At 43.1% G+C, this 17,287-nt stretch overlaps 1 protein-coding gene across 1 annotated transcript in view; it reads right to left on the bottom strand.

The window, feature by feature from the left end:
• The window catches only part of Mal2 (mal, T cell differentiation protein 2), a 28,522-nt gene extending 15,115 nt beyond the window's left edge, over window positions 1-13,407 (bottom strand). Inside the window, exons 1-2 of the mRNA XM_042673140.1 lie at window positions 13,200-13,407; window positions 596-766 (exon numbers count right to left, since the gene is read on the bottom strand). Of these exons, the coding sequence (XP_042529074.1) occupies window positions 596-766; window positions 13,200-13,331 (303 nt within the window). The 5' untranslated portion in view covers window positions 13,332-13,407. The remainder of the gene's footprint in view (window positions 1-595; window positions 767-13,199) is intronic.
• Window positions 13,408-17,287: the final 3,880 nt, after the last annotated feature.

Genomic DNA, 17,287 nt, shown 5'->3' on the forward strand with positions numbered 1-17,287 from the left:
TTTCCTAAGCAGTAGAGTAAAACAACTATGTACAAAGCATTTATATTATAATAGGTTATTGTAAGTAATCTACACATAGCAAATGTCTGTAGGTTGCACAGACTACAGATCCTGTCTGTAGGTTCTCTGAGGAACTTGAGCATCAATGGAGTTAGTACCTCTAAGGGTACTGCAAAGACCTGGGGGGACAACTGGACACATGCAACTGTCTAAAGAAGAGTTCAGCGGAAAATTTCAAAACAATATGATAATAGGCAGCTCTCAAAGGCATGCGTTTACATACTCAATTAATATAACGAAATTCATTTGTTTTGCATGATGTGAAAGTTTTGCAAAAAAACTTACGATTCAGATCGAATCATAACAGAGTAACAGAATGACTTCTCATTTCTACTAGTGCAGGTACTTTACAACCTGAGGCTCTGCTGTCTGGAGAGGCAGCCACGGGAAACCACAGTGGCTTCTGTGGTCTTACTTCTCTCCCATATGGAACAACAAACAGAACCACTACATAGACATTTCAGAACAGAATGAGGTACTCACGAATTTCTAATATTTTATTACAACAGATATAAAACAAATAAAAGTCCCTTACCAGGAAGTTCCAGTTGGCATTGATTTGAGTCACCATACCAGAGAGGAACATGGCCAGGAAGAGGAGGGAGAAGAAAAAGGCTGTCACAGAGACAAACATGACCCATCCTTGTAGCAAAGGTAGAGGGACATTGGAGGAGGCAACCAAAATCCAGACAAGACCTCCAAACAACTGAAAGAAAAAAAAAAACACAAAGAAAGGGGGTAATCAGCTTGTGTAAAATGGCTGCCTTTGGTGCCTGGATCAATTTCAGTATTTCTTTTTCTACAGAGATTCCTGTCCACATTTTTTACCATTCTGTTAGATACCATTTCTCTAATATGATGCAAGATACCTCCTTCCCCAAAGGACTGAATCTGACCATGGACCTGACCTTCCAGTGGAGTTCCCTTTCTCCAAGAGGACATCTGGCATTCAGTAATCACTTTCTTTAAAAAAAAAAACCAAACTTTCATTTATTTCTTATTATTGTTAAGTAGTTATACAGAGGGGTTTCAATTCAACATGTCAGTTTCTGAACACAATGCATCTTGAAGCAATCACTTTCTAATTTCCCATAGCCAATCATCATTTTCAGGTTTTTATCACGGCCTACTTGTACAACTCCGTACCATTTTGTACAGAATTCATAACAGCAATAAAAGCAATCATTGTAACCTACGATGTACTGGACATCTGATAGATAGATTGGATAGTTAGCACACAAAATTATAAGTTGAGCACGGTTCTAGGTGCTGGAAATGAAATGGTACTCGAGCAAGCTGCGCTTGGTCACTGCCAGCTCAGAACTCAGTTTATTACAGGAAAGGGACAACTGAGAACATGATTAAACATAAATGTCACAACCGAGCGATTATTGTGCACTGCAATTCCACACAGTTATGTTTAGCATCTAGATACATTCTAGAAACGATAATACCAAGGACAGGGCAGGAGTAAAACAGACGAAGGTGAGAATGATCCAGGGTCAGATCGCAAAGTCTAGCCCAGGTGAGGACCACAGATCGGCAGTTGCGAACAACTTGTGCCAAGTGCCAGCAGTGAGAGAGCTGGCTAGGGACTGAGCTGAAGCGGCATGGAGATGAATTTCTGCTGAGAGACTAGGAGGTCATGATCAACTTCAGCAGGAAGTAGGGTGTCAAGCTTACATTTCCCAGTGTTTTGGGCAGGATTGTGAGAATGGACTCGAGAAGAAGGTACACCGAACTGGAGATGACACCAGAGACTGACTACAACGATGTGTATTTATTAGCACTAGGTTGCTGCGAACACAGAGAAGTGGATGGATTTCTGGCGTGGGTAACTTTTTCAGCACTGGGTTTGAATTGAAGGCCTTGAGCTTGCTTGGCTAGGACTCTGCCTCTTGAGTTATGCTTCTGGTCCTGCTTTTTGCTAGTCATTTTGGAGCTGGAGTCTAGTAGATTCTTCTTCTTGGACTATCTTCAAACCATGATCTTCTATATCTCAGACTCATGAGTAGCTAGGATTATAGGTGGAAGTCTTAGCACCCAGAAATTGGGCAACTAGTTATAAGTAGAAGAATACAGAAAGAGAAATAGGGGATAAAGAAAATGGGTTTTCCACTCAAAAAGAAATGTACTTAATTATATAACTGTAACCCCTCTGTACATCATCCTTACAATAAAACAAAAAGAAAATCTATGAGGAAGTGGCGCTGTAGCTCAAGTGGTAGAGCGCTCGCCTTGAGCTGAAGAGCTGAGGGACAGCACCCAGGCCCAGAGTTCAAGCCCCATGACTGACAAAAAAAACAAAAAAAACAAAAAAAAAAAAAGAAAATCTATGAGTTATGAATCTAAAGCCTTTGGTTTCCTCTAGGCGACTATAAAAGCAATGCAAAATATGCATCCTTTGCAGGGCATTAAAGGCCTTCAGTTATTCAGTTATTTGTCTTATGTTATTAAGTCCATCACATTTTGTATTATAAAGGAAAAAAATCTACAGCTCAAACATAAAGCTGTTTCACAACTATGTGGCCTGCTATTTGCTGTTCCAGAATGCCATTCTTCCTGTGTGTATTTGAGAAGCTCCCACTCATATTTATTCTTGAGCCCATCACCTAAAATAATCTTTCCTGCATTTCGCCTCATGCTCAGGTACCCCTCCTTTTCCCAGCCCCTCTCCCTATTAGGGATTGCTCACACTGATGGGTAAGACATACAGTAATCAAATACCCCCAACTTCCATTCAATCTGTACTAATAGACCTTCTTGGCAGCACACTAATTTTTGTTTCCACATCCCAAACCATTTATTAATTGTCAAGTACTCTGCTAGATTTGGTAACACCAAAACCTCAGCTCTATACTGGCTCTGAAGATGCTTCAGGTAGGCTGGAATATCTCCCTCCCCCCTTTCTCTCTCTGTTTTTCTCTCTCTCCCTCCTTTTTATCTCTCTTCCTCTCTCTCTCTCTCTCTCTCTTTCTCTCTCTCTCTCTCTCTCTCATACACATCCAGCACTATCAAATGCATGTTTAGCGAAGATTAGTGTTCACATAACAGTTTGAGCTTATTAAGTATCTATATACTTAATAAAAATCACAAAAATCACTGGAAGCCAAAAATACAAGTTTTAATTAAAGATTTTTTTTTAAAAAAAGGCTCAGTCATATAACTTGCTACTACTTTGTAGAAACATTTTCAGACATAATAAATCATTGCTTGACTGGTAATGTAATGATAATTAAAACATCAGTTTAACAAATTTATAGTTATAGAAATATCTCAATTTCAACTTTCAAATGAAAAATTAACAATCAACCCAGAAAGTTTTAGAAAATAACTCTGAAGTAATGAATATTAATGCATATTAAAATTTAAAATTATCACTATCAGATATTATTAAAGAAATAAACTTGCTCCTATTGATAGACTGTATAATTTTTATGCCACTTGATGAATATTTTATGGTAATTACAATGTCATTAATGGATCAGTCTAGGACTGGAGGTATGTCTTAGTAGAAACCTTGAGTAACCTATGTAAGGTCCTAAGTTCAATTCTTAACAACACAAAAAGATGCTGTTGTTTTTAACTCTGCCACTACGGATGTACACTGCATTAAATATAGTTTAGGAAATGTTCATCATTATTTGATATCAAGAACCATTTACTGGGAGCCTATGTGCAAGTCCAACAGGTTATAAAGAATAACTGGGCATGGTTTATCAGGCCAACTAAATAGATAAACACAAATAATTCTCTGGAATGAAACAGCATTTAATAAACCTAGACTATAAATAAAACAGACCAGCCTCAAATCTACTTGGGATTGAAGAAGAACTTTTAGGAAAAAGACAAGAAGGTGCAAAACACCAGAATCAAATGCAGTGAAAACAGGGGAGGGAAAGGGATCTAAAGGAATGCTTAAATGAGGATGCAGGTTGACCCATTGTGAGCTGTACAGGGCATTGTGTTGAAAATGAACTTTACAATGTAGAGGGGAGAGGGAGGAGATGGGGAGGTGGGGAGGGAAGGGAGGTAGGGGGAAAACAAAGGAGGAGGTAACAATGCTCCAATGTACTCAATACCTTACTCATGTAACTGTAACCCCTCTGTACAGTGTTTTTACTATACATCTATATCTAGATCGTGTGTGTGTGTGTGTGTGTGTGAGAGAGAGACTCAGCACAGGGTGCTCTGCAAGCTTGGGAGCAGAGAGTAGAAATATAAAGCTGGGAGTGGGGTAGGGCAGGGAGGCAGGAAGGCTGGTGTACAGTCAGCTTTCAGTACAGACCCATGTTTGGCCAGAGGAGCTTACAATGTACAACAGTATGGATGAAGTGAAGTGTTCAGTCATACTCACTACTATAGCCCTTCCCACACCTCAAAGGCTTGGAGAGGAACTCAGCGCTTACACGAAAAGCAATCAAACTCACCTCCTCATTTGTGATGTGTGTGTGCAGTATGACAAGGGAAAGAGGAGAGAATGTGTAAACGGCCTTCCCTCTCCATTAAACCGGGGTCCAGTCCTGTCAGAGACTAGCTTTGGATGACAGAGGATGAGCAGAGAAAAGAACGAAACCCATGTTGGAAAGCCATCTTCCTCATTCAAAAACATCACACTAGCTTTCTGAAACAATTATTTCTTTCCTATTCCACAACTTCCTTTTGACAAAGGCTACTTTTCCTCCCAATTTTCCTAACGTGGCTCAAGATTAAAAACTGAGTTTAGGAGAAAGCAAATACACAGAACATTGATTATGCGTGTGTGTATAATCAATGTATGCATACACATGTGAATAACATTACATATGTCTATTTATATACAATCAATGTTCTGTGTATTTGCTTCTCTCCAAGCTTTGGAAAGTTTAGATATTTACCAGCCATAGCTATCAGACGCCTGTTTAGTATAAGTGACTCTGGAGGGAGTCCTGTTTTAGAGGTGAAAACAGAGATTCAAATGATTAAAACCGAAGGGAGAACAGTTGATAAAGTGTCATAGCAGCAGCAGAGTGCACACAGCACAAAGAAAGGCACTCAGAATGCCATTCTTCACCCACATCGCGCCGCCTTGGACCTGAGTCCACACTGACTGCTGTCTACCTTTCTTACATTACTTCCCAGGGTTCTGAAGAGTCTGAGAATTATGTACCAAACAGCCAACTACACTTCAATTTGGAATGTCCCATAGAACCTAAGTCAGGGATCAGGACTCCACACCTCCAAATGTGATTTCCTTCCAAGTAAGGCAAAGGGAAAACCCTCCTAGAAGTAGGTACAAGCTTCCCCTGGGATTGTTTTTCCCTTTTCTTCTTGGCCCAACATTAGATAGACTAGCACATACATCACAGGTACTCAAATGTGCATGTTCTGAACTGCAGCTACTACACTGATACCCATTCCCAAAAGGAGTCTTTTTTTTTTTTTTAAGTTTAATATATACTTGTCACTTTAGTTTGGCTTCTGTAGATCAGGAAGGAATGGCTTTTCCATATCTCTTCCATGAGAAGACCAGGGGAAGTATTCTTCCACAAATCTCAGCAAGTTGGTGGTAAAGATACATCTATGCCTTCTCTCCCCCCCCCTCCCCCCCTGGAAAATATGCCATTGGGGAGCAAGTAAGGCTTGATATTCAGACTGTATTCTGCCTTAGATATCTCAGTTTGTCTCCTACATGAATGGCCTGCTTCGTCTCTCCAGGTATTCCTTTCACAAATACCCCTTTGCTTTTCAACTGCCACTTATTACCCAAAGGACTGCTATTAAACGTACAACCTGACTTCCGCAAATACTCTGCAAACCAATGTAACACCTCTGTCTTTTGTATACATACATTATAGAACTGAGTAAACATGTTAATCCCTGTTCAGATCTTTTTTTTTTTTAGTTAATGGTTAGAATGAGACTATAAAGAAGTATGTGAATTTGAAGAGATAAAATACCATTTTAACACCCCCAGAGAGAAAAATACTATTTAGCTTTTTCTGTGTACAACATACAATTTCCTAATTGTCTTGCCATTTATTACACATTGGACATTTCAGGGAGAGAAAAAAACAGAGGAGAAAATCCAGCAAAACAAAAACCTGGTATGACTTGTAGAGTTTTTTTTTTTTTTAACAGTATGCCAAACGTAACAAGGATAACCGAAATATTAGCAAACATTTCTTATGTTACGAGCATTCTTTATGCTCCAAGCACTCTTCCAAGGATGTGCCAATTTGATACCTATAATCCCATTTTACAGATAAGTTAATTGAGGTACAGAGTCAGTAATGACTTTTTCTAAGACACACACTTAAATGTTAGACCTAGGATTTGAGTCTGGTAATAGGTTTCCAGAGTTTATGAGTACATATTCATTTTTCTAGGACATAGTCCACAACTTTCATGTCAATCATAATGGGGTTTGTGGTCACTTAAAATTTCAGAATACCTTATCTATTAAGCATTCTTATTTTAATGAATGCTTACTTACTGGGTACCTACTCATAAACTACTATGGTATACAAGTGTTCAAGATGCCCAGAAGTTTCTTACTTTCTATAATTTCTATAATTTAGCTTCATTTTTATCCTAAAGGACTTTTTTTTTTAAGAACTAGAAACGTACTTCAGACAACAGATACTATGTTGTAACTGGTGGGTACGTTTTTTTAAGGCAAGCCATGGGAGTAGAAGTTCATTCACGATGTAGTGCAGTCCAGAGGGAGCAACACTTTGGAATACTACAGCCCGCCTTCCCCAGCAAGGCAATGCTGCTCTCCCTCCCATATTCTTCTCCACTCTAGCTCCTGCCTGTCATCCTATATCCTGCAAAGTCTCCCTTCCATATTCTTCTCCACTCTAGCTCCTGCCCGTCATCCTATATCCTGCAAAGTCTCCCTTCCATATTCTTCTCCACTCTAGCTCCTGCCCGTCATCCTATATCCTGCAAAGAACGGATCACATTCATTGATGTTTCTGACAACCATCCTTTTTCCCTTTTTTACTGTCTAACTAGGCTTTAGTACCATATCTTCCAGTAAGACTCTCTTGGCTGGATACCATACTCAGTGCTTACATGTTTACTGATATATGTATCCTTCTTAACATTTACACATTCTACACTAAAATGATAAGACTCGCATGCCTTTCACCCATGGATGGAGAGGTCAGAATTGGTGACATTGTCTTAAATGTCTTGGATACCTCAAAACTCAAGACATTTATGTACTCCTTGAAATGAACAGAAGCCAATCGGCATGGGTAATGAATGGTTCCACAGCAAATGGAAGTGTAGCTTGGAATGCTAGGAACACAAGTCTTCTGGAGCCCAGCTGGTTCTCTGGCACACAAAAGTTGCTCAGAAGAGAAGTAGTGAAGTAAGAAGTCCCTCTCAATTTTCAAGTAGTTATTGACAAGACCACCTTCCATAAGATCTTAGGAGGTTAGAATGGAAAATCAAGAGTAAGTTGGCATCTCTAGAATGCTTCCTTCATTAACAGCACTTTAACACCTTCTTAAGGCCCTGGATTTGTCCGGATAACCTACTATTACAGACACTGCCTTTGGAATTTTTTTTTGGGGGGGGGGTCAGTCGTAGGGCTTAAACTCTGGGCCTGGGTGCTGTCTCTCAGCTCTTCAGCTCAAGGCTAGCGCTCTACCACTTGAGCCACAGTACCACTTCTGGTCTTCTGGTGGTTTATTAGAGATAAGAGTCTCAAGTCTTTCCTGCCCAGTATGGTTTGAACCTTGATCCTCAGATCTCAGCCTCCTGAGTAGCTAGGATTACAGGTATGAGCCACCAGTGCCCTGCTGCCATTGGAATTTTTGACCAAGTTGTCTTCTTTTGTCCTACCCATGCTCTCTTGATCCTGTAAGTCTAGCTCAATGGCTTACATTTGAAGTATGTCTCACATATAAGATTATACTTACGTCCTCACTATCAGACCCAAACTTTCACCTTTTTTTTTTTGCTAGTCCTGGGGCTTGAATTCAGGTCCTTGGCACTGTCCCTGAGCCTCTCTCGTGCAAGGCTACAACTTGACCACTTTAGCCCAGTTACATGTCTGGCTTTTTTGGTAGTTTAGTGGAAATAAGAGTCTCACAGACTTTCCTTCCCTAGGCTGTGTTTGAATGCAATCCTCAGACCTCAGCCTCTTCTTACAGGCATGAGCCACTAGCACTTGGCTTCATTTCAGTTCTTTAAATACATGATGCTCATCCTAAAATGGGAGGCACATATCATAAAGAAGAAATGTGTACAGGCTCCTTTATGTTCTTCTTTATATTTTCTCTTGATTTTCATGCTTATAAGTAATTAATTGTCATGTAGGTTAAAAATATCCCTGCCTTATTTGTCTATGAGCTGTACAAATCCCTCTGTTTATTCTCTTTGCCTCTTTCCTTCTGAAAGTCATTATATAAAATCTGCCTATGAAAAGGCTTGGTCCTCTTTCATGAAATAGGACACATGAGTCAAAGTGTAGCTACCAGGAAGAATGATTACATGTTGACTTGGGTAAGACATACAGAGTGTAACTACTCCAAAGTTACCTTTATCCACTCTAGCCAGTCCTTCTAGAATATTTTCACACACCATCCATGCTGTACCATAGATCATAGAACATTCATCAAGAACTGCATATAGGTAATATCTACTCAGTTCCTGTCCTTTGCCACTGTAGGTCCTTTATTCAGCCATATCTCTGTAGGAATACCGTATCTACTGCCTTTAAGATCAGGTATATTTCTACTGGGCTATATAAACCAAATAGAAATCTCACTTCTTTGACCTTTTCTGTTGAGGCTCAAGGTCAACCTTCCCCTCAACTTGGTTTAAGATTTTCCGAATTTTGTTTCTTCATTTTTCCTATAGGTCTATGAGTCAGAACAAATGTTTGGTAGGAAGAAGCTTAGGTGAAGGCATTAATGTATTTTCTCTCATGAAAATTGAAAGGTTGTTTCCATGTGGATGGAGATCTTTAATGAACAGGCCCAGGACAAATCTTATTTATGGGATTAAGATCTACTTAGTGAGGAAAATATATTCATGGAAACCACCCTCTTGCCCACTGCAAGCATACCAGGTCCCTTTGCAATCAAGATCTCACTTTCTGGCCAAGAAAAGAAAACTGTATATATCAGAACATTTATGTGAGTCTAGTCTCTAAGATTTTAGTTGAAAATATCTTGAAATGCCTTCAGCTGCATGATAGTCACCTTCCTCCTATACAACCTCAACCCCTCACCATTAGCCTTTAACATTCTATTTTTTTGTGTGTGGGGGGCAAGGTACATGGTTCAAGTTCTTACCATCCCTCATCTCCAGTAGAGTAATTAGCCCCTTAACCAATCTACCTGCTGTTAGCTCTGTGTTTTTCATACAAACTTCACTAAGGATTCCTGAGGCAAAACGCTAACTAGGTTTATCTCTGTCCTCCATAGAGGACATCCTCCATCCCCCATCATAGACTCAAAGCTGTGACTCTCAGTGAACCACAACCTCAACTCTGGCTGTACAGTTTCTTGACTTTTCTGTCACCCCTGCCAGGCATGTCAAGAAGGTCAACAGTCAATAGAAGCTTCCTGCCATGCTCTCTCTGAGGTTTGTACATGCCCTCATTTATCCCTGGAATTGTCCTCCTTTTGTGTGGTTAAGGAACTCTTGCTCATCCTATGTGGCTTCACTCAAATGCTATCTTCTTTACAGCTGTGTCCTGGTTCTCTGTCAGATATTCTGTACCCAGCTTTCCGCTAACATATACAAGAACTTATTTTAGCACTTCATATATGATCATGTATTTCTTTTTTGACTTGATATTCCACCAGACAAATTCTTCTAAGGACAGGAATTACCCTATTTCCAGGGTGTAAAAGTAAACCTGGCTAGGCACCAATGGTTCAGGCCTGTAATCCTAGCTACCCAGGAGGTTGAGATCTGAGGATCTCCAGTTTGAGCTAGCCCAGGTAGGAAAATCTGTGAGACTCTTATCTCTAATTTAGCACCAAAAAAGCCAGAAGTGGAGCTGTGGTTCAAGTGTTAGAGTGATATCCCTGAGCAAAAAAGCTCAGGGACTGCAACTAGCCCTGAGTTCAATCCCCAGAACTGGCATGTATGTGCATGTGACACTGACACACACACGAACCACCTGTGGCCATGCCACAATTTTGGAAACACTGTGTAGTTTTACGAGGGAGAAAAGCAGGAAATGACTTACTCAATATTCCCTAGCCACACCCCTACCCCCTCTCCCACAGTGGTTAGTTCTCAAATCTTGCTGAATTTAATAAATGGGCAGCTTAAAAAAATACTGTTGCCATCCCATACTAATTAAATCAGAATCTCTGGGGAACCACCTAGGGTCAGCTAAGTCTTCCCCTGTAGATTGAAATGCACAGCCAAGGCTGGCAACCACGGGAGGCTTGTCCAGCCTCTGTAGAGAAGACAGTTCTATAAATGCAAATTATCCCTGTGCTGGCAGAGAGGGGATGGTCGGATCCAGTCGATTCCTGTCATTGTTTTCATGTCCTCTGGCACCTTACCACCTTTAAAACCGGTCTCAGACGTATATCACTTCCCAGAGCTATTTTACTTTACCTCCTTTACCTTTTTCGTACATCAGCCGCCTTGTTAGTTTATAACAGAAGGTTTCGCTGCGAAGCCCAGGCTGACATCTACTCAAGATCCTCCTGCCCCAGGAGCTGCAGTGCTGGGATTACAGGCACGCACCAGCACTCCTAGTTTAACTACGTACTTTTGAGGCACTTTACCCCAGCTAGCTCAATTCACCTTCGAGAATCCTTTCTGATTCTTAAATCATAGTCTACTGTGGCTCTTTAGACATTCTTTACTCCGTTGGTTAAACATGTGAGAGTTTGTCATGCATAGTTCCAAATACTAAGCCCATTTTGAAGACCAATTATTTTAGCCTCTGCCAGTGTATCTGATGTCTTCAAATTCACTCATTTTGACCTTCCATCCAGATTCATATGTCTCCAAGATTTCTTCATCTATGTCCAATTGTCCAGTAGGAATGGGTTTGAGTATTAATGGAAGACTACGCTGATGATCTTGGAGTTTCATTCTCAAACTAACTCGTTAATTGTGCTCAAATCGTTCAATTCTAATCTCCCCAGATATACTACACTCACAATGTCACAGGTATAAGCCATTTCTTGGAGAGATAATACAAGAGATGCAAATAGTGATAGCCTATCAGAACTAGGTAAAATGACCCTGGATTCTTAAGTGGAGAATATTGGTATGTGCCAGACGTTTGGATTTGGACCTCAGCTGTACTTACCAGTTCATCCATGCCACAGAGTAAATGTTAAGTTAGTATTGCAAAGCCAAGCCTTCCAGTTTAGGATAGAAAACACAATCCGTTTCTAAATCTCTTGGTGTTTTACTGAATGGATGTTTCCAAATCACTCACTGAATACCTACTGTGTGCAAGGCATTCTTCAGGGAGCAAAGGTTCTTGATCAACTTTGGGATTTCACAATGGCTAACTTTAAAGAGGAGTTTAAATTTAAAGATTGCATGAATATTTTGCAAATTCTGGCACAGGTGGAGTGTAGATATGAGCGTGAGGTAAACTTCTAAAAGAGGCAGGCAAGCACCTGCCGTCTGCCCAACAGGGATGGAAGAGAAGCCCAGAAAGTAGGAAATCTTTCTGTGAAGATCTTCCTGTTCTGAAGGTGTGTCCCTCACAGCTGCACAGCTCACCCAATACCACCCTTTCCTTGTTCTACTCCTATGGACATGGGCTGCTCATCCTGAGCTCTGTGACTGGGGCTCACACTCAAAACAGCCTCTTGCCGCTTTGCAGTCACCATCCAGCCAACTTGCTCTTGTCTTTCTTCAGATTCAAATCTAGGCTAACCTTAACTTAGGGTGCCTTGGGCTCCCTTGGCATAATAGGGCAGAAAATCAATGCCCGCAAGGTGTTCCAGCCCCACAGGTACAAAAGTGAAACCGGAGTGACCCAAATCCAGGTTATGCAAACTCACTGGAGAGGAGACAGGAAAGAGAGATGGCAACTCCAAACCTAGCAAACAAAAATGAGCCTGCTCGCAGCAAAGTCACTGCCTTGCTAATATTTCACTCTCCTTGTCATTCCCAGGGCATGATGCAACGCTGGTTGCCCAATTCATATTTGCACATCCCCACCCCACCCCCCTCTTGTCCATAAATAAGGAGCTTCAAAAGCTTCCAAACTCCAGAAAATTCCTTTTTAAAAAGCTCAAGTGTCTAGCTGGAAGAAGGGAGCCAGGGGCAGGCGGGATGACCTCCCCCTCCCCGCCCTCTTCCCCCTGGTGGGTCTAACCCGGTTGCCGGGGTGGTTTGGGATTCGGTTAGGTCAGCTGGGAAGGCAGAAGGTGTAGAGATGGGGAGAGAGGCAGGCGGGAGCTTGGCCACCACCTTTCCCCCACCGCTCTCAGCCGTTTGATTCGAAGCTGCCAAGCGCCAGGCGCTCACCTCACCCTTCTTCCAGCCTGCTCCCTGCCTGGCGTTTCCGTTCCCTAAGCCAAAGGGCACTCCGGATGGCAAGGGTGCGTGGAGGGGGTGGGGAGCCAACCGTGCCCAGGTCTCCAGCCTCCTCTTCCTGGTGCCTCCGCCCCGGTTCCCTCCCTCCCCCTGCCTACACACACACACACACACACACACACACACATCTTGGCAGTGTCCTGGTCACCCCAGGGCACGGGGAAGGGGGGGCTTAACACACCTTTGCACCAACCCCAACAAAATGGCAGGTTAGCAACAGGCCAGCCAGGCCAGGAGCGCCCGTGCTTCCTCCAGCCCTGCGCTGCCCCTGGCGAAGCCCCGAAGTCCCCGAAGCCGCTCCCAAGTCCAGTCCTCCCTGGCCCCCCCCCAGTCCCCTCCAGGTCCCTCGGCGCCCTCGGCCCCCCGCCCCCCGGGATCGCTCTTTAGGGGTGCTCCCCATAGCCGGCGGCCGAGCAGGTGCGGGCGTAACAGGTGCCAGGCCGGAGGCCCCAGGCGGCGGCGCCCGGGCCGGGAGAGGCACCGGACCCAGGAAAGGTCAGGTCGAAGGGAAGGAGGGGGGGCACGGGGGGGGTACGGGGGGGTGCCCGGCCCTCGTCCCCCGGCCCCCGGCCACACCCGGCACGACCCTCGCCCGGAGCCCCACTTACAATCTCCAGGCAGACGAAGGCGCCCGAGTAGGTGCGCAGGATGTCGGGGCCCGCGGGCAGGGTGACCCGGGGCGACGGGAAGGACACGGCAGGGTTCGGGGGCGGCGGGATCGGCGCTCCACCGGCCGACATGCTGCCGACGCCGTCGCTACGTCTCCGCGCGCCGCTGCCGCCGCCGCCGCCGCCGCCGCCTCCCGGGGTTTCGGGCCGAGGGCGCCCGCGGGGTCCCGGGCGAGGCGCGCGTGCGGGAGGGGGCGTGGCCGCGTGGCCCTCCAGCCGCCAGGCCCCGCCCCGTCACGTGGGTCCGGCCAGGTGAGCTGGGGGGGCGGGGGGTGGTGGAGGGAACCTCCCTCTGCCCTCCCCTCTGCCCTCCCCAGATCATTAGTTCACCTGCTTCAGAATAGCCCGGCCCACCTGTTCCCTCTACCTGTCCATCCCCCCCTCTCCCTCCTCTCCACTTCCTCTCCCAACTTTCCACAGCTGGGTAGGAAGATCTTGATGCTGGGATTCAGAGGCTAGCTGGAGATCACGCGCCCCCCTGCAAAGTGGGGTGCGTATGTTAGACTCTAATAAAAGAAAATGCTGTTGCAAGTTGGGGGTTCAGATGACTGGGCTCTCATACTTCAGTGGCCTGGGTCTGGCTGCTTTGAGCCCTGTGGTCACCTCTTCCCCAGCGCGATCTACCACATGCATGTAGCAAACACGATGTAACGGGGTTGGGTCCGTGGTAAGTGCTCTTCATGTGGTAGTTGAAATGATGACAACTCTTTTTCTAGCTCTCACACACGAATCACTGCTCTGTGGACATGCATTTGTAACATAGATGATGTATTCCGCAGAGAAATTGAATCTATGTTGTGTGTGTGTGTGTGTGTGACTTGAACTCAGGGCCTTGTGTTTGTTGGGTTGGTGCTCTTGTACTTGAGTCATGACTCCAGCCTCGCTTTTTGCTAGTTAAAAAGTCGAGGGGACTTTTCTACCTAGATTGGCTTCTGAACATGCTACTATCAGCAATCAGTCTCTTGAGTAGAACTACAGTGTCCAGCTAAGAACTTTTAATTGTTGATTTCACCCTTCAGAAATTTACCTCTTTCCATGGCTATTTAAATATTTAAAAAAGGATTTTACCTTATGATTTAGGTCCATACTTGGATTTGTCTCTGTGTCCCTGTGTTATTTTTGACTTCAGTGTCATTGCTTTATAAGTGAAATAGAAAATGATATTCGTTTGCTCAAAGATCTGTTGGAAATAATACACACGTAGCACTCGCACATACACTAAGTTTGAAAAAAAAATTAGCTAATATCAGACATTCTCCAAATTGAATCCTGTTCTTGTCATTCCAGTTTTACCTTTGAGGAACTGTGTTTGCTCTATGCAGTAAAACCTGACTGTCAGCAGGGTTTACCCTGTCTCTTTATTATTTTAATAAGCGAAACTCCTAGGTGTGGTAGTGGCTACAGTGTAAAAAACCACAAAACAAGGTGTGGAGGAAACTTTTTGTGTAATACCTCCTGTCATATAAACCTGTTGCTCATCACTTTCTGGTGTTTGATGTGTGCTGTTTGATGGGAAATTTTAAGTTTTCTACATTAATATGTTTGACCATTCTTTCATCAGACCTGCTTGGCCAAGAATTGTCTTTCTGTTTAATTTTAAGTCTAAAAGTTCTCCACAATCAATTTTTTAAAAAACCTACAAAGGGAGATCAAAGAATTTATTATGAAGATGTTTGGTACCAGGATGTACCCAAAACATTGTAGTAAATGAACTTGAAATGACCTTGGGGGTTTTAAGAAGTGCTAATGATTCAGCTTTAAATGAATTTATTTTTAAAAATGCCACCAAAGAGAAAATGTGTCATAGTACTCTTTTTGTTCTGTGCTCACAGATGCCCTGGATCCCTGTTCATACCTACTTTGTCTCTGCTACCTGCTTTCAGTGATCAGTACAATGAAAAAGACTGACCTGGACATGAACTTTTAACACCTTAACCTTTTACTCTTTTGTCATCCATGACTGTGGCTCACTGAGCTCCAACGTGGAAGATATTCTTCGAACTTCTTTTCTTGAAGTGTTAGATTGGCACTTTCAACCATCTTGCTATACATCTTGCCACTTGCCACCTTTAATGCAATGAAATCACAACTGGATCCACTGTATATACCTGGGAATTTTGCTGCTTCAGTTCTTATTGGTGATTTTCCTTTATTCATCTATTTCTCTTTCATGACCAGTTCTTTGATCTCTAGCTGTTTATCCTCTTCCTATTCTCTCATTGGTCCCATTCTAGAATTTTCTGGCTGCCCTATCTAGCTGATTCTTTGAAGCGGACACCTTGATGATGCTTGAGTTAGCCCCAAAGGCTGCTTTCCATCATGTATTTAACTGTGATCTCACCTTTGTGGCTCCATAGTCTTCAGCCTGAGTTCAGCCCACCGTGAACATCACTTCTAACTGATCCTGTCATTGTCCAGAGTTGCTGGACAACACTGAAATCCACTCCTGATCACATTAGTTAGCATTAGTTGGACCTGAAGAATTGCCAGGTGTCATTTTCCTCAATTTCCCTTCCCTTATTTCTCTTCCTTATTTTCATACCTTTTTTCATTGCACAGTCTTTGCACCTAACAAAAGCAGACAATATCTTGAATGAATGAAAACAAAGCCAGACCATTCCAACCTGCTCTCCTTTCTCTCTTTTTACAAAGGACTTTCAAACATCTAACCAGTAATACTTGTAATGTTGACGTTCATTCAATTTTCCAGGACAAACACCTGGGTGTTTCCTTTGGTACCACCTTCTTTTGTCACATATCTAGCCATCTGCCAGGTTTTGCAGTTCTGCCATTTCCATCCTGGAATACACCCACTTCTACACTCTGCATCACAAAGTACTGTCCGTGCTCACAACGAATATACTCCGTGTTTTCTTCCCTTGGATTCTGTCTTCTGACATAAAAATGACTTCTAGACCCAACCAACTTCTGTTATTCTTCTACTTGAAACTCACCTAAGACCCCCTTACCTTTCTTAGGTTCAATTCCAAACACCATAGCAGGCATTTAAAGTATTTCTTGGGTGTGACTTTGGATCAGATTTTCCACACTCATCAATCCACTTACAGTTTCAGCCCTCTTCAGCTTTTAACCTTTACACATTCTCCTCCCTTTGGTTGGTGATTCATTCTTTTTACTACTTCCATACCCCATAACCTATTTCCTGCCCAATTCCTTTGGTTCAAAGGGCCTGTGCTTTTTATAGCCTATTTCTGCCTATTCAAGATGGCATAGGTCTCCTTCCAGCCTCTGTGTTTCCATTTATGCCTTGTTCACACTGTCATACCTTATCAGATTGAAGTGATATTTTTATTTATTTCCTGTCTCTTAGTGTTCTGTAACAGGACAGGAAATCTCAAGGTTCAGTAGAAGTAGTAAGAAAGGACAGATATCAAATATGAATGTCAACTGTATATCAGACCACAAGAAGTTTTAAAGTGGGATGATTACAAAATTGTTAGGCAATCTATAACTCCTTAAGTTCTGTCAAAAATATGAAAATTTTGGGAATGAGAGGATTGGAAAAGGGGATTGGAGGGAGTGGCGAGGGATTCAGACTGCACTCTCCCTCTCAGTGCATGAAGTAGATGAACTTTAGTCACATTACATAATACAAATCCAAGTAACAAGTGAACTCTAATTTCTCTGCTTCACCACTTTCTCTCTGTCTTCTCTGTCTCTCTGTCTTTCTTTCCTTCCTTTTCCCTCCTTCCCTCCCTCTCTCCCTCCCTCCCTACCTCTCTCCTCACTCCTTCCTTCCTTCCTTCCTTCCTTCCTTTCCTTTCCTTCCTTCCTTCCTTCCTGCCTTCCTGCCTTCCTGCCTTCTGCCTTCCTGCCTTCCTGCCTTCCTTCCTTCCTTCTTGCCTTCCTTCCTTCCTTCCTTCCTTCCTTCCTCTTCATTACATGTCTCTTTCCACATGCAAAGTTCAGCACTATTTCATTTTGTTATTATTTCTCATTTTAAATATTCTTGGGTGGTACTGGGGATTAAACTTCGCTAGGCAAGTGCTCAACCCCATTTTGCACTG

The sequence above is a fragment of the Dipodomys spectabilis genome, unplaced genomic scaffold (assembly GCF_019054845.1).
Source record: "Dipodomys spectabilis isolate Male_0828 unplaced genomic scaffold, ASM1905484v1 ptg000783l, whole genome shotgun sequence".
NCBI classification, from domain to species: Eukaryota; Metazoa; Chordata; class Mammalia; order Rodentia; family Heteromyidae; genus Dipodomys; species Dipodomys spectabilis.